The sequence below is a fragment of the Chanodichthys erythropterus genome, chromosome 3 (genome assembly GCF_024489055.1).
Source record: "Chanodichthys erythropterus isolate Z2021 chromosome 3, ASM2448905v1, whole genome shotgun sequence".
Classification (NCBI taxonomy): Eukaryota; Metazoa; Chordata; class Actinopteri; order Cypriniformes; family Xenocyprididae; genus Chanodichthys; species Chanodichthys erythropterus.
This window is the reverse complement of record NC_090223.1, coordinates 32,862,206-32,888,165: the sequence shown is the minus strand read 5'-3', so window position 1 is coordinate 32,888,165 and position 25,960 is coordinate 32,862,206. Positions and strand designations below refer to the sequence as shown.

The window sequence follows — 25,960 nt, the reverse complement described above, 5'->3', positions numbered from 1 at the left end:
TTATTTAAAAAAATCTATAGGGTATTTTGAGCTGAAACTTCACAGACACATTCAGGGGACACCTTAGACTTATATTACATCTTTTAAAAAAAAGTTCTAGGGCACCTTTAAAGCCAAAAACACATAAAACATTATCAATAAATTATTAAAATGTTTAGAAAGTCTCGTCGTTGTTTTTTCATGACACATTCATACTTTTGCTGTTGCACTATGGCAACCTTTATCCATTTTATAAATAGGCAATTAAAGGCTCATTATTATGATTTATATGGCTTACTAATATACATTAGTGTAATGGACTAATCACTTAAATGAACGACTATTAGTCGACTCGAAACATCTTTAGTCGAGGGCAGCCTAGTTCTTTCAGCAAGTTCTTAAACACTGGTAAAGATTTGGCAGACCTAATGGAACAAAGGCAGCTCATTCCACAGTTTTGGCCCTGCAAACCCTTAATCGCCTTTGTGTAGACGATTTGTCCTGGGCACTACGAAGAGTTTTCGATTTTCTGAAAGCAATGTTCTGGAGGGGATCAGCAGATTTGCAAGATACAGGGGAGCTTGGTTATTTAGAGATTTATACACAAACATTAAAATTTTAAATTTAATTCTAAAATGGACAGGGAGCCAGTGTAGAGAGGCTAATACTGGAGTAATGGATTTGTTACTTTACCATCTTTAAAAGCCTTGCGGCAGCATTTTGCACTGATTGTAATCTATCATAGCATTTTTTCCTAGGGTAACAATAAGGACCGATTAAAAAAAAAAAAAAAAAATGCACAATGCCCCAGACCACCCCGCTTTCCACAATGTCACAGCAACCTAGTGCAGCAAGGATAAGAAGAACCCAACCTGAGCACAGCTCACTTCTCCCTAACTAAACACATAACCACCCTTGACCCACACTTGCTCATGAACCCTTTATCAGAGTCCTCATTACAGCAGGTGTGCCCGAAAGGGCTGCACAGCTGCTCTGGAATCAACCAGATTAAAATAAGTGGGTGGTTCAACTGGCCTGAAAATGTTCACAGTACTTTATATGTGGTCAAACTGGAGTAGGCAGCTGCATTCCAACTGGTCGAGTTCAGTTGAATATAACAGTTTCTCGTTAGGCATTTATAGTAACGGGGTTGACACTAATGAGGGCAGGCAAGATGTTCTCTATGCGACATATAGAATTTTTCAGTCATTAGAGAAGCAAAAAAAAATGTTCCTACATGAAGTTAGTTAATTTGCGGCGAGTCTGCACATCTTGAGCTGAATCCACTGGCATGACGGAAAGTGTAAATGAAATCAATTCTCCCTTGAGTAGTAACTCCAAACATGATATACAAACAAATCCGATCATTTTTCTGACACAGGTATCTGCGCAATGCTCAATTGGTGTCATAAAAGAGCATCGCATCTGTGCGACAATACCAGGACAGCTGGGACTGTGTGAAGGTCTTTTCACCTGGGGCTCAGGCAGACGTTACAAAGACCCAGAGAATGGCAGAATGAGTGCATGCGTAAACCTGTGGTTCTAAGAGCATCAGATACGAAGTGGGGCACGGCGAGCCATAAAAGAGCAAATATGGTCCTGACAGCACATGTGAGGAGAAGGAAGTGACTAGTGTGTCTGTGTGTTTGCTCTCTCTCTCTCTCCTCTCTCCTGAGGGCACATTCAGAGCAATTAAAGTTCTTACAGCCAAAGTTTTCAAAATAAAAACATCACTCGAATGTGCTACCTTTTACCAGGCTTGTGTAAATAATGGATTCTAGACCTTATGGATATTGAAATACAAATTTAAAAACCATCTTCAGGCCTATTGTCATTTCTTTCTACATACCTTGACCAGATCATTCCACCATATTCAGTGAACCAATGTGTGTGTGTTCTGTCTGAGTGTCTCTGCTTTACTATTCCCATTTTAATAAAATATATAAAAAATAAATAAAAAATATTTATTATAAAATACAAACATTTGAATTGAATTCTAACTAAATTACAAACTAGATAGTACAAACAGACAGACAGACAGACAGACAGACAGACAGACAGACAGACAGACAGACAGACAGACAGACAGACAGACAGATAGATAGATAGATAGATAGATAGATAGATGATAGATAGATAGATAGATAGATAGATAGATAGATAGATAGATAGATAGATAGATAGATAGATAGATAGATAGATAGATAGATAGATAGATAGATAGATAGATAGATAGATAGATAGATAGATAGATAGAGAGTGTTTCTGATTGGCTAAAAAAGTCTCTGCCACTTCTAAAAATTCCCCATAGGGAGGACAGTTGAGGCTCAAGACAGTTATTTTAACCCAGCTCTTTATAATGCTTCCCATTGTGCTGCTGCCTGCCAACTTAACTCTCTTTAATGCGCTGTGATGGCCATATAAAAGTATTATTTCTACAGGAGCTCATATTTCCCTTCACTCCAGCCCACAAAGGCTTTGAGGCGAGGGTACGACTCGGGCCCTTTAAAGCCAAGGCGCAATGACATCACTGCTAACCCTCCCCACAACAGAATGACCTGTTGCCACTGCCTGGAAATGTTCAACCCACTCATATTCCAGCATTATAACTGCCATAAGTCATATTAAATTTTGCCTATGAAAGTTCAAAGTAATAGCGGTGACTCCTGTGGCATTGCCCTCTGTGAAATGGTGTTTTGCTGGGGGTGGTCAGATTGGCTCTCGTCTCAGTGGGAGTGTTTAAAGCGTCCTTTATTTAAAAAATGTATGGTTCCATAGAGCACAGCTGACAGCTACCCTTGGTCCCCAACATGTGGGAGGAGGCACAGTGGACTCACCATGCCTCTCCCCTGTTGACAGGTAATTTCAGTATTCGTCACTGATATATGAAGGCTAAATTTTTGCTAAGGTCCGCTTTTCACAGCACTTCAGATGACAGTCTTAAATCTGTCATAAAGGAACATTTTGCTTGGGGACTGCATATTTCACCCAGGCTTCTGACACTCAATTTTAACAAGAACATGAAATGCAGAGAAAGGTTCACTTGCCTTTTTTTTTTTTTTTTGTCACACCAAAGAAGAAAACTGCTGTGCCAGATATATTCCCTATATTACATTCACAACTTAAATACAGAATATTTTCTATAATTTCTGAAAGTGTCTGTTTAGGAGAAAAAAATGCCTGTTTAGGAGTCCAACTTTAGAGGCTTTATGACAGCTCTGTTTAATAATTAATTTATTAATACATAGTTCAGTCATGAAACTCTGATGGCGTAGGCTGATGGGTCCTTAACACAAGCTGATGTTTATTACAGCATTAACTACTTAGCACAAGCTGATTGGTCCATGTCACTTCTGCAGCCAATGAGCTTGACGCTCACACATTTAAATGGCTGGTTACATTCACTATAGCAGTTTGCAGTGCGCTTCAGTGTTCCTCTAAAACCCTCCACCTTCCCCAGCTCCACCTGTACAGATCTGCTATGAGTTATTGATATATGCTATTAGTGCAGCTGCACTATGTCTTACTCGCAGCAGCATATCGGCATATGTATTGGCAGTAGCAAGTTCCTGTAATTGCTCGACAACAACAGCAATAATCTACAGCAGCTGCAATTCAGCAGCAGACCAAATACATTAACATTGTCATATCCATTACCATGCTAAAAATCTTCAGAGACTTGTCATGATTGAAATATAATTATATCAGTAGAAATTCTATATTTTACAATTGTATCATAATTCGACCATTAGAACATTAAAGATAATAGTAATTAATCATTAGAAAGTTTAAACTTTTTTCTGCCAGTGCATAAAACTTCAAATGTGTTTCTGAGTCGAAGTGACTTAAAATGAGCACATCGCATTTAGTGTAAATCTGACACCATAAAAATATAAGATTTACAGGAACATGTTGACATTTGTACAGGAAGCATTCAGTCCAAGAACAAGGTTGTATTTTCAAAGAATACAAAACCTTTCCTCTGATGATCTACATGCCTAAAAGTCTAGAATACAAAAGAGACCCCCCATGCATTCAGGGCACGAGTCCTCATCTCTGTTGGTTCTAGTAGAGCCGGTCTCTGGCCAAGCCTTTGACCATCTGTGCTGAGACTATCAGGATTAATGTACCCTAGACACCAGGCTGAACGTGCATCTCAGGCAACACCGCTCCACTGCAAATGGGGCAATTCAGCGTGTCTGCTCAGCACTGGCAGGTACAGAGGCATATGGGTGAGACAGACTAAGGACTGGCAGCATGTAAGCGGGGTGCTTCAGCCGGCACCAACACAGGAGCAAAAGGAACAAACGCACCCAGGCTCATCAAGAGCACTTTATATTTGGAGAGCTCTCCAAGCGCATTAGCAAAGTCCATGTTGTTCTGCCCAGCACTGGCTCTCTTTGGACGCTGTGTAAAACATTATTCATTAAAAGCACCGGAGCGCTACACTGTCCCGAGAGAGTTTCAAAAGTGCAGCAGTACCCACCTCTGGGTGTCTGAGCAGCGCTCTGAAACTCCCTAAAAACCTCCCTAAGCATCTCCCGCCTGCCCCTTCACTGCATTCGACCATTAGCTTACTCAAGAACGCAGCTAACACAAAATTAATTTTGCATACATCCGACCCATGCCTCTCTCTTACAGATCTCTTGGGTTGCTTTTTTCCACCCCCTATTTTCCTTATTCCCCTTGACTGACCAAACACTGTTTTCTCACATAAATAGCCCTCTAGTTACCACCTTTTAAGTGCAGGAACAAGATGGACAGAAAACATACATAATAAGCTAGTCCTGGTCACTCACTCACTTGTGTAACTAATTTTTGATAAAACCAAGTCTCAGCTTTGAAAATACGACTATTTTACCAGGACATTCAAACAATTAATGTTGATTTGATGTTCTTTAAAGTTATCTTTAATGAAATGTTTCTTGAGCAGCAAATCATTATATTAGAATGATTTCTGAAGGATCATGTGACACTGAAGACTGGAGTAATGATGCTGAAAATTCAGCTTTGCCAACAGAGAAATAAATTACATTTTAAAATATGTAGAAAATATTTATATAAGACTTTTGGAGAAATAAATGGAGCCCCGGTGAGCATAAGAGACTTCTTTTTAAACACATTTTTAAAAAAATGATACTGACTCTACATTTTGATACATTTGGCACTATACAGTATGATATTTGCATTATATTTTTAATTAACCTGATATTGACATCTTAGTTAAAAAAGCATTCATTAAAACATTTTTGGAATCTTTAGAGGCCCCTTTCCCAAAATCAAGTTTTAATGATTGCCACCCAGAAACATAGTCAGTCTATCATTAGAAAGCTGAGACTTTACTTTGCATTGCCTGAAATGCCCTAAATCTCTAACACAGACCTCTTGAGTTATTTTTTCCACCTTTTCCTTTTTCCACTTGACTGGTCAAAAACTGTTTATGCTTTTTCTCACATAAATGGCCCTCTTGTTTCCCCCTTTTTAAGTGCAGGAAGTAGATGGACAGGCTGTTGACACAAAACACTATAGACATACATATAATAAGCCAGTTCTCGTCCTTCACTCACTTGTGTAAGGCGCTGGGCGGCAACTTGGTTTTCTCCATTTGGCCATAGCAGCTGGTTTTGGCCTCAGGTATGTCCCCAAACTCTTCCAACATGGCTGCAGCTGCTGTGGTTATAATCCCAAGACCATCTCGAACCCGTGCCTCAAGAGGATAGTCCCAGTCATCGTAGGATACAGAGATCATTCCAGAGGGGAACGTATCTGGAGTGATGTCTGGGTTGCCTGTGGTCAAGCTGGGCACAATCCAGATGTACCCAAACCCGGTCAAGCCCAGCGAACGGGCCTCTTCCAGGATGTAAGCTGCTTCGTCCTTGGAGCAGTACAAGAGGATGACTGGAGACTGCACTTTCTTCAACTGGATCTGGGTCCTGGAGTCCCCGTCCACGGCATCCAGGGTGATGGTGTGCTGGAGGTCCCAACCAACAAAGCTGTTGTCAACCGTTGTCTTAAGGATGGTGATGAAATCCTGGTAGCCTGGGAATTTGCTGGTCACTATGGAGAAGACGTGCCAGTCGTACTCTTCCATGATGTTAAGCATGAGCAGTGCCTCCTGCTGGATAGAGGCCCCGAACTGGAAGAATGTTGATTTCACATCCTGTTGAGCAAACAAAGATAAAAAGAACATGATAAATATAGGCTTTAAACCAGTGTTTCTCAACTGGTGGAACACGACCCAAAAGTGGGTCGCAAGACTGTTTTGAGTGGGTCGTGTGCAGTCAAAGAAACAGTAACACACGTAATTCTGTGTTGTTATGATGCAAGACTTTTATTTCGAAAGACATGCGTGAACGCTGTTGACTCTTCTGTCAGACATAGTTTAAGTAAAGAGTGCCTAAAAAAAAAACGTTGTCCTGATTCAGTATCTGAGGTCATTTTCATAACTTTTTACAAAATAAAAAGTCTCTAACCACTTTCCTGTCCCGTCAGATGTTAGTCTGTGTTAGCATGCACTCTTCAATTGCACGCACAAATACTGCACGCACTGTATATCACTTTATTATAAAAAAAGCACAAAAGAAATTACGAGCATGCAATGTCATAGTTATGTTGTCAATTAGTAAGTCAAAAAATTACCATAAAGTACCAATAAATTACATAACTGGTATGTTGTGTGTTAGCTGGGAAGGATTCGCATACAGGTATGGTGTTCATTCTGTTCTTCAGGAGTAGTTTCCATGCGTTTCATTAACCATTTGTGTATTGATGATTTACCTTAGTAACTTGGTCCGTAACCCCATAATATCACTTAATTTTCACTTCATTATTTTGTATATTTTTAAAAGGCAGTTGTGGCTCATACCATCACACAAACTTTATTGTATTAACAAAAATTAGTTGGAGACTGCTATTTAATAGCATTTATTCATCAGTATCAGTGATATTCTTACAATTTATGTGTACGATAATTATGTGTCATCATTATTTTAATTTAATCTCAAAATGAATATCCATTTTTTTTCAAACTAAACAATATACTTTTGTCATGCCTAAATTCACCATATATGCCTTACCATTTAAAACGAGTTATTTTAGTTTTAGTTGTTTTTTTCTTTGTTTTTGTATTGTTTTGTTTTTTTTAGACAAAATAGTGCAGAATTGTATTGTTTTGTATTGTTATTGGGCATCAAAATAATTTATAACTTATTGTATCAGATACCATTTTTAATAAACATCCCTAAAATTAAACATCAGTTATAATTCCCTAAAACAAATATTGTAGAACAGCCAGAAATTATTTAAATAATTTGAGAGCTCTGAACTCAGCATTACAGACTGACAAAGTTAACAAAAGTTAATAAGGTCCTTTATTAAAATGTATCGAGACAAAAGGAAAGAGAAGAGCTATTCTGGTTCTTTAACTCCTTTGAGATCTGTCTGATATGTGCAGCTCTGTCCTTGATGAACTCATTGTCTAATCATAATGATGCACACCGAGCCAGTTCTTTCTGGCTGAGCAGATTCAATCCCTGTGTGCCTTTAGAACTATTCCCTCCAACATCCCACAGTTCCACAGCTTTAACAGGCCCTCTGAGGAACAAAGGACACAATCGTTTAAGGATTCATACTCTGAGTTCAAACTTTTCAGTCATTTTGTGAATGAGAGGAGCGGAAGCTTGTATAAGGAACGCAACATGCTTTAATTAACCTTAGCAATCACGGTGCTACTAGTTTTCCCATCAACATTTCAATGTCAAACCAATCACTGCAGCCTCATAAATGAGAAATGAATGGCAGCCCATGAACAGTGTCGGGGGTAATGCATTACATGTAACTTGTGTTACGTAATCAGATTATATTTTCAAGTAACTAGTAAAGTATTGCATTACTTTCTCAATTAACAATTACTTTTTCAAAAAGTACTTTTTATTTTCACATTTATTGACTGCACTTTATTTCTCTCAGCATGGGAACAGGACAGCTGTCAACTTGGGTAAAGTTGGTTTTATATTTTTTTATTTTTATATTTACTTGTGAATGTCCACTGAATGTCCAATGTAGTGTGATTAACAAGGCTATTGAATACTGATGTCCGAATGTGTGAATATAAAACCAACTTTACCCAAGTCAGCTGTCAGAGGTGTGAACATGATGGTTATTGTAGTTCTAGATTAAATGTGAACATGCATTTTCTCATCTCACTTGCACGGAAACATTCAGTATTCAGTTTATTTATATAAATAAATTTGACTTGACTATTCCTCAAAATAAATAAAAACAGTGAAATGCAATCTTTTTCACGAACCTGTTACTAATTATAGTAACTATATTAAATTACACAAATATACTTTATGTATTTAATCTCACTTTATTAACCAATGTTTTTGCTGCTGACTTTCAATCTAATTCCACCATACTAATAAGCAGAAATTACCTTAGATTTGATTTAGAAATAAGAGTGTTGAACTTCTTTCTCCTGTATCATATTCTTCTTTAATCCAGAATGGCAGCTCAGCTGAAAGGTTTGTTTGAGCAGCGCCCTCTACTGTACAGGCGTAAATATGCATTTCCTTCAGCTTTAAGCTTATTCATTTCACTTTTGGCGTGAAAAGGGCCTTAACATTGCAAAAAAATAATACTTTTTTGTTGTTATTAAAAAACAAACATTCAAAAAAACTCTATCAGGGGCCGTTCACACAGAACGCGTTTTTCTATTCCAATGCGCTACTTTCCCATTGTTTTTCTATGTAAAAACGCACTTGACGGACGTGCATGACCGTTACGCTCGTGTCTCGCATCTTTTTCAGCGCCTCGCACATGAGTGCCACGTTTTTAAGACGCCGTGTCAAGTTAAAAGAATTTCAACTTTTACACGCAGCGCTGCTCATCAATGTCAGTTCCAAAACAGTGAACCAATCAGAATAACTCGGAGGCGGGGCAAGCATTGCGATCTTCTGTTTACAGTAGCAAGTTGGCATGAGAACTGTTTTGTATGGCGGCAACATGGCGGATTAGGCGCTCATTATTATCTTATTTTCTTTTTTTCTATGTCAAAACTTGTATCTGTCAATTCTGCTACTTGCCTATTTTTATTATTTCCGTTATTGTCGTTATTGCCTCACGTCTCAAAGGCGCGTCTCCAGACCCTTGCGTTCTACGCTGCGCTTTTTTTAAAACCACTCCTGAGCGTCGTGTCTCGCGTTTTTAGACAATATAAGGGGCCGTTCACACAGAACGCGTTTTTCTATTCCAATGCGCTACTTTCCCATTGTTTTTCTATGTAAACACACGCTTGACGGATGTGCATGACCGTTAGGCTCGCGTCTTGCGTCTTGCGTCTTTTGCAGCGCCTCACACGAGCGCCGCGTTTTTAAGACACGTGTCAAGTTAAAAGAATTTCAACTTTTACACGCAGCGCCGCTCATCAATGTCAGTTCCAAAACAGTGGACCAATCAGAAGAACTCGGAGGCGGGGCAAGCATTGCGAGTTGGCATGACAACCATTTTGTATAATGGCAACATGGTGGAGGAGGCGCTCATTATTATCTTATTTTCTTTTTTTCCATGTCAAAACTTGTATCTGTCAATTCTGCTATTTGCTTATTTCTATTATTTCCGTTATTGTTGTAATTGCATCACTTCTCAAAGGCGCGTCTCGAGACTCTCGCGTTCTATGCTGCGCTTTTTTAAAAACCACTCCTGAGCGCTGCGTTTTTAGACGTAAAGACGCGCTCTGTGTGAACGGCCCCTAACGCATTACTTTTTATAAAAAGTAACTAAGTGACGCAGTTAGTTACTTTTTTAGGGAGTAACGCAATATTGCAATGCATTACTTTTAAAAGAAACTTTCCCCAACACTGCCCATGAATGAATACAGTTGTAAGATGAGGCATCTGTGATTGTGAATATGTGCATGTGTGAAATATGACTGTAAGAAGCAACATGTTGTGAGTCTGCATATGTTGGGAGGAGAAACGTTTCACTTAGTTTTTTTGCTATTTTTGAGAAGCTTGGCTTGACAATGCCAATTTCACACACCGGGGAAAATAAATAGACACTGACGCTGCAAAGTACACACAAGCTAACTGAGGATAACACTTCACACAAACACAACGATGGTCCAATTGAACACAAATCTGCTTTGACCAAAACCGTCATGCTACTTTTCCATGACCAACCATCTGGCCCCCCAGACAACACTCTGCCACTTCAATATTTTCAAACACCATATTCGATCTTCTTCTGGTCTCTGCCGATCTTTTCATTTGATGCCAGCTCAATATAACACATTAATTAAAAGCTGATTCTGATAGACGGAGTGATTACATTCTGTTTTTTGGTGACGAAAAGTTAATTAAACATGGGGTCGATGCTGGAGAGGCTTGATTGAGTGGTCTTTGCAATACATGTTTATTAGCCAGTCGGTGGACTGATAATGGGAGATTTTTCTGCACCTGTGTCTTTTTTTTTTGTTTGGATCATGAGAAAGTTTCATTCATTTTGGTGTCCAAACTTTTGACTGGTACTATAAACTGAACTATACAGTAAATATAATTATTATTTTTTTTTAAATCAAATTATGACTTTTTTTTAAATAATAATAAAATAAAATGTGTTTATTGTTGTATTATTATATTTAACAATTAATCATTATTATATTAATCATTATAAGAACAAACATTAATGTTTGTTCAACTCTTATTGTAAATAAATGGATCCTTTTACACAAATAGTCATATAGAAATTTATTTAAAAAAAAAAAGAAAAAGAAAAAAGGAAACAGAGCCACAGACCAAATTTCTAAATAATCCATAGACTTTCAAAGAGACGTTATAATATATTATTGGCTGAACTAAAAATACTAAACAATGCTAAATAAAAAATTCCTAGTGAGTCAAAATTTCAAAGAAAATGCATATGCATAGAATGTATAAAAGGTCATTCATTTAAAAGAAATATTTAAATTATATTGCTGAGACTCACATACAAGATTTATGAAACACACATTTTGGGTCAATTCAAGTCCCATTATGCATTCTAGGGTAAATTAAAATATATTACAAAGGTTTTTTGGATCTAGCATCTAGTTAAAGTCGCAAAAACACTGTTTTTTTGCATTGAAATACTGTGTGCAGCAGTGCCACTGTTATGTGAACTGGCCCCTAGACTAGACACATTTACTTAAATGATGGATGGATGACAAGACAGTCCTAATTTATTTTCGCTGTCTCACCTTGGAGAGATTTTAATTATTACTCAGAGGTTATCATGATGTTATCTTGAAGTGCCACAGTTTTGAGTGGCAATTTCTTTAAAATCAGATCTGGAGATGTCAACGCAAATGGAGCAGATTATATTACATGTTTTGAATAATGGCATAAAGATTAATCAGCTCAAGCTGCCCGCTCCCCACAGTTGTCCATCAACTCTTGAAGTGCAGGGTTAACCAAACGTGACCCTCATAATCATCGGTCTAGTGGATGCTGTGTGTGGGGTGAACATGTAGATTGTGCGGGGTGTGCCCTCGTTGACATCATTCTGCGGATGAACTCAAGAGATAATAGAAAGAGAGGGAGAGGGTATTTGTGCCATGTTAAAAACAATGTGTTCTCTTTCTGCAACAGGAATGAAACCAATAATTACTGAGTGAGACCATGAAAAGAAACAAAAGAGTCTGATGAACAAAAGTAAGATATTTTATACATCAGCACAGTTTGATGTATACAAATATATTCTAATGTGTGATGTGAAAAAATACATATATTATTCAATTCAATTCAAATTCAATATTATATATTATATAGTATAGCATAATAATAATCTAAAAATAATAATCTAGTGTTAGCGTCAGTTCTGGCAGGTCACGTCAGTCAAGCTTGCATCAGAGTGTGTGGCCCTTTAAATCTGGTGCTCCACGCCCCAAGAACTTGCGCTTGCCTTAAACAACATAAAAAAGCTAATATAACCCTCAAAATGGATCTTTACAAAGTGTTCATCATGCAGCATGTCTAATTGTGTAAGTACAGTGTTTATTTTGATGTTTACATTGATTCTGAATGAATTTGAGGCTGTGCTCCGTAGCTATCGGCTAATGCTACACTGTTGGAGAGATTTCTAAAGAATGAAGTTGTGTTTATGAATCATACAGACTGCAAGTGTTTAAAAATGAAAATAGCGACGGCTCTTGTCTCCGTGAATACAGTAAGAAACAATGGTAACTTTAACCACATTTAACAGTACATTAGCAACATGCTAACAAAACATTTAGAAAGACAATTTACAAATATCACTAAAAATAACATGATATCATGGATCATGTCAGTTATTATTGCTCCATCTGCCATTTTTTGCTATTTTTCTTGCTTGCTTACCTAGTCTGATGATTCAGCTGTGCACAGATTCAGACGTTAAATACTGGCTGCCCTTGTCTAATGCCTTTCATAATGTTGGGAACATGAGCTGGCATATGCAAATATTGGGGGCGTACATATTAATGATCCTGACTGTTACGTAACAGTCGGTGTTATGTTGAGATTCGCCTGTTCTTCGGAGGTCTTTTAAACAAATGAGATTTATATAAGAAGGAGGAAACAATGGAGTTTGAGACTCACTGTATGTCATTTCCATGTACTGAACTCTTGTTATTCAACTATGCCGAGGAAAATTCAAATTTTGAATCTAGGGCACCTTTAATGATATCTGCATGTTGGTTCTGTTCTGCTTACTCTAAGAGGGGTTATTGCTGCGCAGGGAGTTCTTGCCCAGAACAGAACCATACCGGCCAATACAAACTCTATGCATTATTAATCATATTTGACGATAGTGGTCCTGACAGAAATAATTTAATTGTATAATATTTTAATATCATTTATAGCCACAAACCGCAGCATGAAAAGTACATTTATGCATTCACAAAGTACATTTATGAAGATTTTGCATTGTTGCCTAAATGTAATTTTACAGCCAAGCACAGAGTGTTACATGAAAGGCATGTGTAATCAGCTTCAGAGGTGTGAAAGAAGATTTGTGTGTATATCTGAAGTATAGCAATACTAGTTTCTAATTTCTCACCCGCTTTCCTGATAGTCTGCATCATCCCTGCCTGCTGCTGAGCTTTTTCAGTGCCATTTACTTCATATAACAGGATGCCATTACCAGCCAGAGGCAATAAAACTATATTGTTTGCTCAGAAATAGGAACCGTGGTGTATCATATTTCTAAGTGTGTCTGAAAAAACATGATTTGGAGTGGAGATATTTCTCAAAACACATCGCTTTAGATCTTAAGGCTGTCTGAAGTTCTCTGATGACTCCTTTATTGTAGGTGATATTGGGGTTTGACATCAATCATTCTGCACATCTTCCATCTCTTAAAGCTTTATACTATTTAAAAAAATCTTAATTGTGAGCTCATGCTTCACATCACCACATCAAAAACACTTAATTTTCCTTGTGTACTTGCACTGTTTTAAATCTAAAAGCAAGCGATAAACTGAATGTGTTATTTCTGAGGAAATCAAATGCAATGAATCACATCAATAACAACTAAGAGCTTCTGAGGTGCTCTTTTGGCATCTCAACAGTGTGAGCTCTCAGACACATTAAAGGCATTTAGATCTCTCTGTTCAGAAACAATCACTAAGATATTCAGATCACAGCATCTAGCGGCAAGAACAAGTGGCCACAATCTCTCTAAAGAGCTGTTTGATGGACCATCATGCCTGTTAGCCTGATTAGACCTCCAGTATGAGGAGACATGATACGCCACTATAGGTTGGAGTTGTTGGCTGAGCAAGCAACAAGAGTGCATGTACATAATCTACTGTAAATATGCCATTTTGTATGTGAACGAGCATGTGGATATAATCTGAAGTGCTTCGCGGGGCCATGTCATTCCCAGCAGTGGAGCAAACACAGCATAGTTAGTCTAATAACACAGCACAGAAGACCACACAGTGTTAACGCAATCACAGCACCCAAACCAGCCCAAAAACTGAAAACTCTATAAATTGTCACTTTGTTTTGATGGAGTGGTACGCCACCAAGTAGCATAATGGTGTTGTTGCTAATGCCAGTGTTTTGTAGCGTTTTTCAAAGACTTTGTTCTCAAGAGCTGCTTTGTGAGCTCATTTTGAGTTTGAGTTCTTAGTGAATAAAGAGTAGGTCCAAAGTAAGAAAGAAAGAGAAAGGCTGATATACACAAAGCAGGACTGTAGCCAAGAAGACAGAACTACACATCATCATCTGTCCTCCTATACCTATGCAGAAGAAATTCTATCCCAAATATGAAAGTACATGGTTTCTATTGTTTTATGATTTTTCCATGTTATTCATTATGATTACTATTGTAAATAAGTATTTTTTAAAATCAGTTTACATGCAGATTTGCATGTGTTTGTCAGATGCCAATCTTTGGAATGAAAATACTTATATAATTATACTTACTTGTGAACAAAAAGTTTAAAAAAGAAAAATGGCCAGAGAGTTCAATTCAGCTCAATGGAGGATTTGACTTTAACAGACAAATTGACTTTCAGTAAAAAAGTTCTCAACCTTTTTTACTCCACGGCCCCCAAGTGTCCATATAAATACTCAAATGTCCTCTGACTTTTCAAGATATTTGTGATTTACTGGATAAGGATTAAAGATTTTTTCAAAATTTCTACCCATTGAAAGAGCTTTGCATTACTAGAAAATGTAACGTAGACTAACCATGTTCCGTACACAACGATGTTCCGTACAGATGAGCTTTTACTGCTGATCGTTGAAAACATACTTCCAGGTCATACATAAACTATATATCTATGTCATCTTCATTTCTTCCTCTTTCACCCCCGATCAAGACAGAGACGCCCCCGCCTTTTGTTCCCATGAGATTTTACTAAGTTTGCAAGGTGCGCCCACTTCGCTTGAAAATGGACGGTGGGCAAGCTACACGTCAGACTGCAGCTTGTGTGGGGAGACAACTAGAGCAGCGAAAATGTACATTTCGACTTAATTTGTGCTTATCACAGTATTACAGTCTTTATGAAATAAATACTGTATTATCACAAATTGTTAAATATATTGCCTTTTGTTAAATAAATGCTTTGAAATGGGACATTTTAAACGTCAGTCGCGGACGATGACAGCTTGGCGCCACTCTCAGCCTGAGCCGGGCAAAGACGCGCATCCTGATCATTTATGTTTGGAAGTTTTCACATTGGTTAATCATTCAATTTTATTTAAATCAATGCAAATTGTTTGTTCTTCATTCTCTTCAGAAATACGTGGTAACCTTATATTCACTAATGTTTCACATGTTTCATGCTTAACTCATATGCCGTTATTAATAGAAGACAGAATCAAGGCAACTCCTCTAGCTTATTAAAGTAATTAACTTACATTTTAACCAAATAAAAAGGTATTCACCTGTCTAATTCATTTAAATTATGTTTTCTTCAGTTAAAATAAATAAACCACACACAATTGATCAGTTAAATGTCTATTTTTGCCATTGAAATCAAGTTATACGCTCTGTACGGAACATCATTGTAAGCCTGTACGGAACACCGTTAACCTTTAACATCTTCCGCACAAAGGCGAAGGAGGTACTTTCCCCCACTTTTCTCTAATACTATTTGTCGAAAAGACATCAATCAAAGTTTGAACTGTACAATAGGTATTCCCCCAGGGAATGAGCACACAAACTTGCTTGTTTGGCTCTCAACAACGGGGGAGTGGTCGCTGACGTGTGGTGAATGGCGAAAAGTGTACGGAACATGGTTAGTCTACGTTATATTGATTATGACCCTTCTAAAGTCAGATTACTTCATAGTTTTTTGTTTTTTTTTTGGTTTGTTTGTTTTGTTTTAAGACAGCAGGTTTTCAAAGATGAAAAACAATTGATGAGGAGGTTAAAAAATATCTTGATTTGTAGTTTAGCTTATTTTGTATTTTAGCTTGTTTTGTTACAGTATATTTGAAATTAGGGCCTAAAACTAACTTTTTGCCACACCTGCCACTGGCCGGTGACTAAAATTTACTGGTCAAAAATATTTTTTTACCAGCCATGAAACAGAAACAGACATTTGTAAACTAGTAAGTAAACTAATCAAATAAATAACACTGTAAAGTCTACATATCCTTTTTTTAAGTTCAAGAGCAGTGAGTGATTTTTTTCTTTGTCATTTGTTGTTTGATTAACATTAAAAACATAGACAGTAGCAGGATTATCAGGATGCTGTCACTTTAATATCACATGTTTTGTGTTTGCATTTAATTAAGACATAACTGACCATGTTTACTAGGATACTCACAGATACTGGCGTTTTTAATTTTATGTGAATTGGTCCATTCGAGCACAGGAAGGCATGAAAGAGAGCTCAATTTCTTTCTGGGCACGCGCTTCAGATGTTTAAACTTCCCACACAGCGCGTGAGTAACAAATTCTCTATCGCGTGTTCTAGCGCTTTGTATATTTACATTGGAAAGGCTGAAACTGTGTTCATGTTGTAACAACATTGCATTGTTAGAATTCAAAAAAATTGTTACTGGTAATATATTCATATACTCACCAACACCAAATTTTACTCACATTTGGTGCCGTGCGATTGTTCATTTCGGAGGAAAAAATAAGTCACAAAGAAAATTAGGCTAAATTAAATACAACATCTGTCCCTCAAAACTATAGGCTAAGCCAAAAATAGGAATAAATGTTTTTTAACATCCACGCAAGAACAGAATGTCGTTGACTGACGGCGGTTTTAGTTGGCTACCGAACGTCTCTCTTCCAAAATCCGACCACAAAGGCTGAATGCTCTCTCCAAAGATGCACTCGTGGCTGGGATGCAAAGAACATATCTTGCCAGGTTGCTCAGGGCAGGGAACTGTGTGAACGCCACCACTGCAGAAAGTTTGGTTCACTTCAAGTTCAAGCGCGGATGCACCGTTGTTAAAGGATCTCGGGAGTGGCCGGGCTATTGTCAGACTGCCCGCTCCTGCCCAAAGTACACCAGATTTACCGACCGCTGCCGCCTTTCATTCAAAATTTAATCCTGTGCCATGGGTCATGCAGACCTCTAGTACCTTGGATGTTTGGTTGAGAACCATTGCACTACACATTGTATACTATATACAGTTCAACTGGTGCGAACGCGATCATGAGCACACTTCCTCTACCTCGCACTGGGCCCTGCTCCATACTTGGTATATTATGTGTATATCAACATTTATTAAATGAAAACAGAGACTACATTTCACTAGCAGTATTGCACACTGACGATCATTACTAATTCTCCACTTCCTGTGAAGTGACTGAACATTTATACTCCCTGTGATGTGGAGTCTCACTCAGTGTCGGCCCTTCCCTGTTTCCATGTTAATGTTTGAAAATGAAGAGGCAGCGCTATCAATCTAGTCCAAAAAGATGAAAGATAGTGAGCAAGATAAGGGTAAGAGATTAATTTTGAACAGATACTGTTGCAATGGTGGTTGCTGCATCACGTCTTATCTGTTTAATTCAGCATTTCGCGAGCACTTTGAAGGCGCTCTGTCAATGTAACAGTGTCAGTCTCCTCCATATTGCGGTAATGAACATTCATGATGACTGTTATCATGGGCACATCACAATATGTAAATAATTCTACAAATTACTAATAACTTCTAATAACAAATTACTTCTAGACACAGATTAATAATAAAATTAAAAGAAATATCTAATCATCCTTCATAAAGCGGTCATTATTTACATCTCATATCATAAGTAAACCGTTGTGTTGAAAAGGCAACGACTGATGCTTTTATATTACATTCCAAAGAGCGGCCGTTATCAGCCCCACAGTGGAAAATGAAACCGTAACCGTACCAGCTGGCCTGGATCGGCACAGAATGGAACGGTTATGCAATGAGTACCGTTCGGCCCGACAGTGGAAAAGCGGCTTAGGTGGCACTTGCGGAACAGCGTAAATACAGCTGTTACCATGGTTACACGAAGCAACTTTCGTTCTGAATATCTGCTTAGAGCCCCCAAAATGCTAGGGCCGCCCCTGATCTCACTAAAGATGGTTGAATTCCCTGTGAATCCACTTTGTGGGGCACTTTCAGGTGAACATACAGAGCACTGCACTGCACCACTATTACTAGTTACACAAATCTACAGTCTTTCTCTCTGTTTTCCATTCCTTCAAATGTCCTTTTCTCTCCTTACTTATTCTCTCCTTTCATCTCCCTTCTGTCTGTATCTATTTTTTTTCCTCAGTACCCTCTCTCTCTCTGGGCTCCGCCTGAGTGTCCCTCCTAAACCCACCTTATCAGCACGTGTGATTGATGAAAAAGGGGAACGTGTGCAGAAATTCAATTATACTGACATGCTGGTGACAGAGGGAGGGAGGTGGGGGGTGCTGGAGAAAAAGAAACAGAGAAAGGTAGAAAAAAAAACAGTGCCCCAATGAAACGCCACTCACCGAAGTGCAATTAGCTCTCCTGTGAACAAAAGACGTGATTATTCTCTTTAAGATCACGTCTGAAAAACTTGCGATAAAAAGGTTCATCACTTTGCGTGTTACAATTGTGAGAGAAGCATTATTTATGATCCAGTTGGAACAGATTCTTTTGAATATTTAATGAAATTCCTCCACAATGCTTGAGTGAAAAAGAAAGGGGAAAAGATAGAGAAGATGGGTGGAGGTATGATGAAGAGGGTCTGTAAACCCCTGGATGCCGCGCTCTGAGTAATGACTACGCCAATGTCTCATGAAGTGTTCATTACATAACTGTCATGAGTTTCTCAAAAACAGATTTTGCAGAACGTTACCATAGCCTTAGGGGGACGTGACTGACAACTGCCTTAGACAGTAGGGTGTTCACCTCATAGTACAAGTGAAATACAGATTATTACCAATGAGAGAACCCGGTTTAAGAAGGACTTACAAACCGCCAATGGTTCTGTGTTCCAGTCATGTAATCTAGTCTGACCTACAAAGGCAAAACACAGTAACTATGGACAAAAAATATTTTCAAATGACAGAAATTTACTGTTCTGCTTTCTAAAGACTGGTTCTCTTCAGGATTGTACATCCAACATTACTATAAGGTAGCTACAGTATATATAGCCCATGTATGCAATATTCTACCATTATTACCACAGGAACTGTTTCACCGTTTGTATCACTCCACTTGTTTCTGCCGGATCACAGCATCCATGGCAGAAGGGCAAACCCACTATAATTTTACAAATACTGTTATTTGTGTCACAGAATGTAGTTTTAGGAGTTTTTTTAGGTGAAAATTTAGTTGTTGTGACCTCAAATATGCAAGTTATATATAAACAAAGGCCTTTTTGATTTTTGGAGATGCGAGCTCCGGGCCGTCAGTGGCCGTTCAGTACTCATGTACCCGCCGGGAACAGCTTCATCTCAGCCAGCCCTCCAGGAATGTGCCGATGGCTCTTATGTAGATAGTGGTTAAAAAAATGAGATATAGGAATTAATTTTGGGTATATCAAATGGGCAATCTTTGGCCTTACGTTTTCTAGAGCAAATCGATTTGGCTAAGGTCAAAGTTAAGTTTCGTAACTTATATTTTTATTTAACTTAAATCCTGTACAATAACCAGAGGCTTGCTTTTGTACTTTTGACTTAACTGATTGCTTGTGTTTATTTATTGTACAACCTTCTTATACTTCTTATACTTGACTATTATTGCACTTCAGTAAGTGGCGTTTTACTGGGGCACTATACTTTTATAATGGCTATTATTGTTCATTCAGAATATTATTTTTCAGTAAATAACTGCGCAGCTAGTTATTTGAATTTATAAAGTTTTAATTATGGATATTTTTCTTACAAAAACACATCATATTGCTTCAAAAGTCCTTTATTAACCCTCTGGAGCCGTATGGATTACTTTGATTACTTTCACATAACGACATGCGATATGTTTTTTTTTTAAATACAAACCATTATTTAATTATATTTCAGCATAAACATACATCTCTAGACAGGTCATGAACATAATCTAGCTAACGTTTGCAATTTATGGCTGAAATGTTGCACCTAGTATTTATCATAATGTACTATAAATAACATTAAAAAATGTCACCCAAGGTTATAAACGAAGACAACTTTTACTTTAAACAACACCTTGCATTGATAAATGCATTGACTAGCGCTGTCATGGGAAATCCCTTTAACTGTTAAAAGGATATGACAAAGATTTCTTCAGCGGGTAAAAGTATGAGACGGTTTTAAAGACACTGCATTGTTGAATCTTATTAATTTACACACTTGTGCTGTCGAAACTGTTGTGTAAATGCAATATCTCATGAGTAGGAGTGCGATATGTCTCTATATCAGCATGGCTATGATGGCCTGCAGCACTCAGTCTACGGCCTCGTGCCTATGACCTAATCACAGCCGTGCTGATATAGAGCCATATCGCATTCCTACTCGTGTGATATTGCTCATATATACACCAAAAAAGCTTGAAATCCCCCTAAATCTTTGGCTTACAGGTAATAGGACCCGATGGGAACCATGGTACCGGGAGTAAAGAAGAGATAAGGCCAACTAGAAAAGCAGAACACTGTCTACATTTTTAACTCATCATAATGAATCTTCCATGCTCACCCGGAGAGAACCCTTCATTATTTCCCATGCCCTCTTTAGAATAAGACCTGATCCTTGCTGGAAACTGTTAGGAGATCAATAGAGAACAGAGGTTATATTTTATCCCAAACAAGCAGCAGTAATGAATGAATGATCACAGTGGCTTCCTCTTACATCGAACCCCCTAAAGCACTTTAAAATAACACTGAGACTTAGTTTGAGCCTGCACTTTAAACATCACAAGCTCAATCAATTCATCTAAGCTGGGTTTTTTTAAAGACACATTACGATAATTAAGAAAACATATGGTGAGATCAAATGGATGATCAGCTACTGTCTTTATAGATTCAGATATGTCCACGACGTGAGGCAACGAGAGGCAAAAGATGCTCTTTGGTGTGAAATAAAGTTTAAAAATAGCAGACTGCAAAAAAATATTGCTCATCTACACGCTCACTGAGCTTGCATTCACAACTGTCTTTTTGTTACTGCTGCTGTTTTTCTGTCAGGACTTTTTAACAAGCACCAAAACCCTACAGGGGCAAGCTGACAAAGGCAGATAAACTTTCTCCGAGCACAGATAGCACTCTCTCTCTCTCTGTGGGCACTGCCCCACTCCTGTCAGAAAATTCCTGAGGACATTCCCTTCAGAGTCCTTTATGTTTACATCATCAGATTACTAATCACATTACAAGTGCTGTCATTCTGAGGAGAACTGCATGTTTGCACTCTATTCAAGTTGTTTGTTCAATCTTTACATGTCATGATCTGTGACGCAGCCCGTCCAGGAAGATGATAATCCACAAATCATACTGGCGGTCAGAGAGGTCAGTTTCACGACGGCTGGTAATCATTGGATGTGACAGAGTATGTAACAAGGAGCAGGCATCTTTTTCTCTGGAATGACCTGATGACTCAATACAAAGCATTATATGGCAGAACATCAATGTCACAATTTCCTTCTGCTTTTCATACAGATGCTATGATGCTTTACATAATTTTATTTGCATTCAGTCACACTTAAGGAGCACATGAGGCACTAATATATATGAAATTATATCATTATTTACTCACCCTCGAGTTTTTGTAAACCTCTACCACTTTCTTTTGGAACAAAAAAGGAGATGTTAGGCAAAATGTCCAAGCTACTCTTTTCTACAATGAAAGTGAATGGTGACCAAAGCTATAAAGCAAGATTTAGTCAGTGCTAGACTTTCAGTATTATTTTAATATTTTTTATATACTATTATATTATGTATGAATATTTTGAATTAGCTTTTAGTTTAGAATTTGGTTATTTTGTTATGTATATTTGTCATATTTATTTTAGTAATTTTAGTATTTAAGCTTATTTTATTTTAGCTAGTTGCCAAGGCAACATTTCTAATTTCTATTTTAGTTTTCCATCTAATATTTTATTTTATTTTATGCTTCATTTCAATTAATGAAAATGCCTATTAATAGTTTTAGTATTAGTTAAAGTTACAAGTAAATAAAGCTTTATATATATATATATATATATATATATCAGTGCTTCCCACACATAGACTTTACTTGGGCGGGCCGCCCACGTATAATAACGGCCGCCCAAGTATATTTGGCGACACATTTTTGCTTTTATTATTTTTATCCTCTTATACTTTTATATCCGCGCAAGATAATGAAACCATCCGCAATCGATAAACTAGTCATTTCATACCTGCTCGTTATGTGTGCGTCAGAACTGTTTACTCCCGCTGACATTCCCACAGGCGCTGCATTTTGCAAAGTCACAAGGCAGTGCTGTTGCGCGTTCTACAAGCTCGCGCAACAGCGCTTCAGTCTGCTTCAAAGTGATTATCAATCAATGAAAAGCGCAGATTTATGTCAAGCGATTGCTAATGAACTCAAGTTGATGAATTATTACAAAGTCTACTTCATGGCCTTTATATAAAATGTTTTAGACGATTGTAAGAATCTGAAGGATCAGCCTGCAATAGTACAGAGATTTCAAAATAAGAGTACCTGTGTATTTCGGGCTTGTTAAAAGTCACACGCTAATTTTTTTCTTTTTCTTTTGGGCATTATTGGTATTTTGGTTACACAATAAATTGTATTTAATTTGATTTCCATTTAATTCATAGTAAATTATTGTAGTCTCTCCCACAGGAAGAAAATACTAAGAACATTATTTGACACATATATTATTAGTTTGATAAATTTTACTAGTAAAATCTATGTCCCATTCACTGAGAGAGACACTATATGACAGCAAGGAGAACATAGGAAAATGTGAACCATTTAAATGCTGTAATTTTGCATAATTTACAATGCATAATAATGCATAATATTAGTATGTAATTAAATGTAATATGCTATGTAATTAAAATTTATGTCAATGAATAAAAATACTGTTAAAAATCACACATTATTTGTTTGTCACATGTAGTAGACCATTTTTGTGCCGTGGGTAATAGAAGGATTTTTCGCCCGACTACCACCGCAAGTATATTTCAAACCTGTGGGAAGCACTGTATATACACATACATTCATACATAGCACCTTTTAAAACTGTTTACAATGTGCTTTACAGAAGAGAAATATGCAGAAAAAAACATACATACACATATGGAAATAAGATAATAAAATGACTAAGTTCGGGATACCCCATCTGAATAGAAGTGTCAGAGAGCCTCAGTTTATTATTTACGTTCGGTTTGTGATTGACAAAGCTATTATATGGCTTTGAAAGACTTATATTGAGTCATATTGACTACTTTTATTATGCTTTAATGGTGCTTTTTTGTCCTTTTTGGAGCCTATCCACTGTATGAAAGAGAGCAGTGTGAACGTTCTTCATAAAATATCTTTTTGTGTTCCACAAAAGACAGAAAATCATATAAGTTTGTAACGAAATGAGGGTTACACAGATGATGACAGAATTTTTATTTTGATGAACTATCCCTTTAAGCAAAGGTTTGGAAAGAGAGCCGAGAGTGAGAGAGAGAGAGAGAGAGAGAGAGAGAGAAATAGAGAGTGAGAGTGTAGCACTGCATTATGGGATTGGCATTTAATCACTTCCAAAAGAAGCCAAATAATTAACATTACAGCTTTTCATCAATTGTCTCATGCAGTTTTCTTTGTCATTTTTCCTTAGCTTGCATTCATTTATTCAGTAGACAGAGAAAAAACACGCGCACACATTTAGACTAAATCAGATTATGTATACAGCGGCTCTGGGCAGGGCCCGAAAGTTGGAATGGATGGATGTACTGCCCTTTGGTTTGTGCTGTGTCCATTTGCACTACGGAGAAACTTCAGCTGCAAACGTCACCAACTAACTTTTTAAAACCACCAAAGTAGATGCCATATTTAATCGACGTCAAAACAAAAGCCAAACAGCATGAGGAAAAACACTGTTCCATCTTTCGTCACATGGCAGGTGCTGGGGGAACGCAACCAGCCCGTGTTAAGTGCTCCCATTTCATTTTGATTGGCTGCCAGCAAACAGTACAGAGTAACTGGCACTTGTTATACTTCAGCAGACAAACGGCACTCCTGGGAGATGTCAATCAGGCACGCTCGAGGCTGTGACGTAACCACCCAGAGCTACTGAACCTGAAACCAAGTAACGCTTCACACACACTCACTCAAGCATACAGTAGATATATACAAAATACTCCACTTCAGCAACAGACTAATATAACATACAATGTCAACTAGATTTTAACTGTGATCATACACACACTTGTAAAAAAAGTTCTTGAATTCACAAGGTCCAATAAAGAGTCCAACAGTCACATCCAATACAAAGAGTCATCAAAGACTTGTCTTTTATTGGTCTTTTTTATTGTGTTTTTCCCCCTCAACAAAGTAATATTAGGTGCTAAATCATGACCCAGTCATTGATATTAGCTTTAAGGGGTTGTACGAAAGAAGAAAAAAAACAAACAACTGATCTCTTTCAGATATAAGATTAAATAATTTATGCTAGTGTTGTTTATATACTGCTATATACTATAGTTTTTATTTTTATATTTCCAGGTTTTGAATTTTTGAATTTGAATTTTAACTGAACTTTTAGTAATTTTTTTTTAAATTTTATTTTATTTGTATATTTTATTTCAGAATTATATCAATTTTAATAGTTTTATTTTATAATATAAACTCAAGCAATTCTCTTCACAATTCTAACAACAGCAGATAATTTTCATTCTTTGTTTGATAACTTTTACTGTATATCTTATTTCTGTTAAGGTATTTTAGGAGAAACATCTGAGAGCGAGCTGATACACTGAACATAAAAACATTCAGACTTCTTGAGTGATAAAAATAATGATAACTCTTCCAATTAAGAAAGAAAGCATCTCTTTAATATCGCAATTGATTCTCAATTATGCAATAAAACTAAGCCTTTTGCATAACTCACTCTTCACAGCTTTCTCAAAATCTCTCGACAAAAGATGCTAATAATCGTACTCATTATATTACATTATTATAGTCAGGAGACTCTGGCTAAACAGAAAAAGCAAATGAATGGAACTGCTGCAGAGATTCGCAATCCTCTCCTTGACAGTGATTGTGCTAGAATCGTATTTCTTTTTATTGGAGTTTACACAAATTGAAAAAAATATTATGTGACTTTAAACTCAATTCTCAAGAAGTGAGACAGTAAAAAAGGGAAAATGTAGTTTGCGCTGTTGAGACAAATCAGGCGAAAACAGAGATGGAGCAGCTTTATGTAAACAGCACAGCCTGCCACATCTGTCTTAATATAGCCATGTGTTCGACATTAGATTTCCTCTGCCAGACACAGACAAGCTTCCTCTGTAACCATGGCAAAAGTTTTTGCGAACTTTCCTAAGGACAAGAATAAACAGCCAAAGTGTCACCATTGACCGGCCCTCTATTGACTTTGTGGCTCATTTTCTGCCTCGCTGTGTACTCATCAGCTTGACTGACAGGATGTCTGGTTCACTCTCAGCCAATCAGCATCTGTGCCAGAACAGACGTTTGGTCTGATCAGACAGCACCTGAGGGTGATCTGATGTCAGAGACGTACTGGGACTAAAAAACAGCTTGAGACATTCTGGTCTACTGTGAACTAATGCATGCTATATTATCTCATTCATATACAGTACTGAATTTATCACTATATTTTGCAATCATTTTCACATTCCAAATGAAGAAAAAAAAAACTTCACTGAACATTTATCATTTACCATTATGTAAACAACTGTGAAATTTGATTCATTTTACTGAATTGGTTCATTTGGGCAGTTCATGTTAATGAACAGGTTCAAAAAACGATTAAACAATTAATTTGTTTCCACACGATTCGTTTTTCTATGAACATTTAATGATATACTGCTATTGCACTATGTTTTCAAGTCATTAATCTAAATTCAAGTCATT

At 37.3% G+C, this 25,960-nt stretch overlaps 1 protein-coding gene across 1 annotated transcript in view; it reads right to left on the bottom strand.

Moving 5' to 3' along the window:
• grin2aa (glutamate receptor, ionotropic, N-methyl D-aspartate 2A, a) overlaps positions 1-25,960 on the bottom strand; it is a 173,161-nt gene that overhangs the window by 57,877 nt on the left and 89,324 nt on the right. Inside the window, exon 2 of the mRNA XM_067373881.1 lies at positions 5,547-6,139. Coding sequence (XP_067229982.1) covers positions 5,547-6,139 — 593 coding nt within the window. The remainder of the gene's footprint in view (positions 1-5,546; positions 6,140-25,960) is intronic.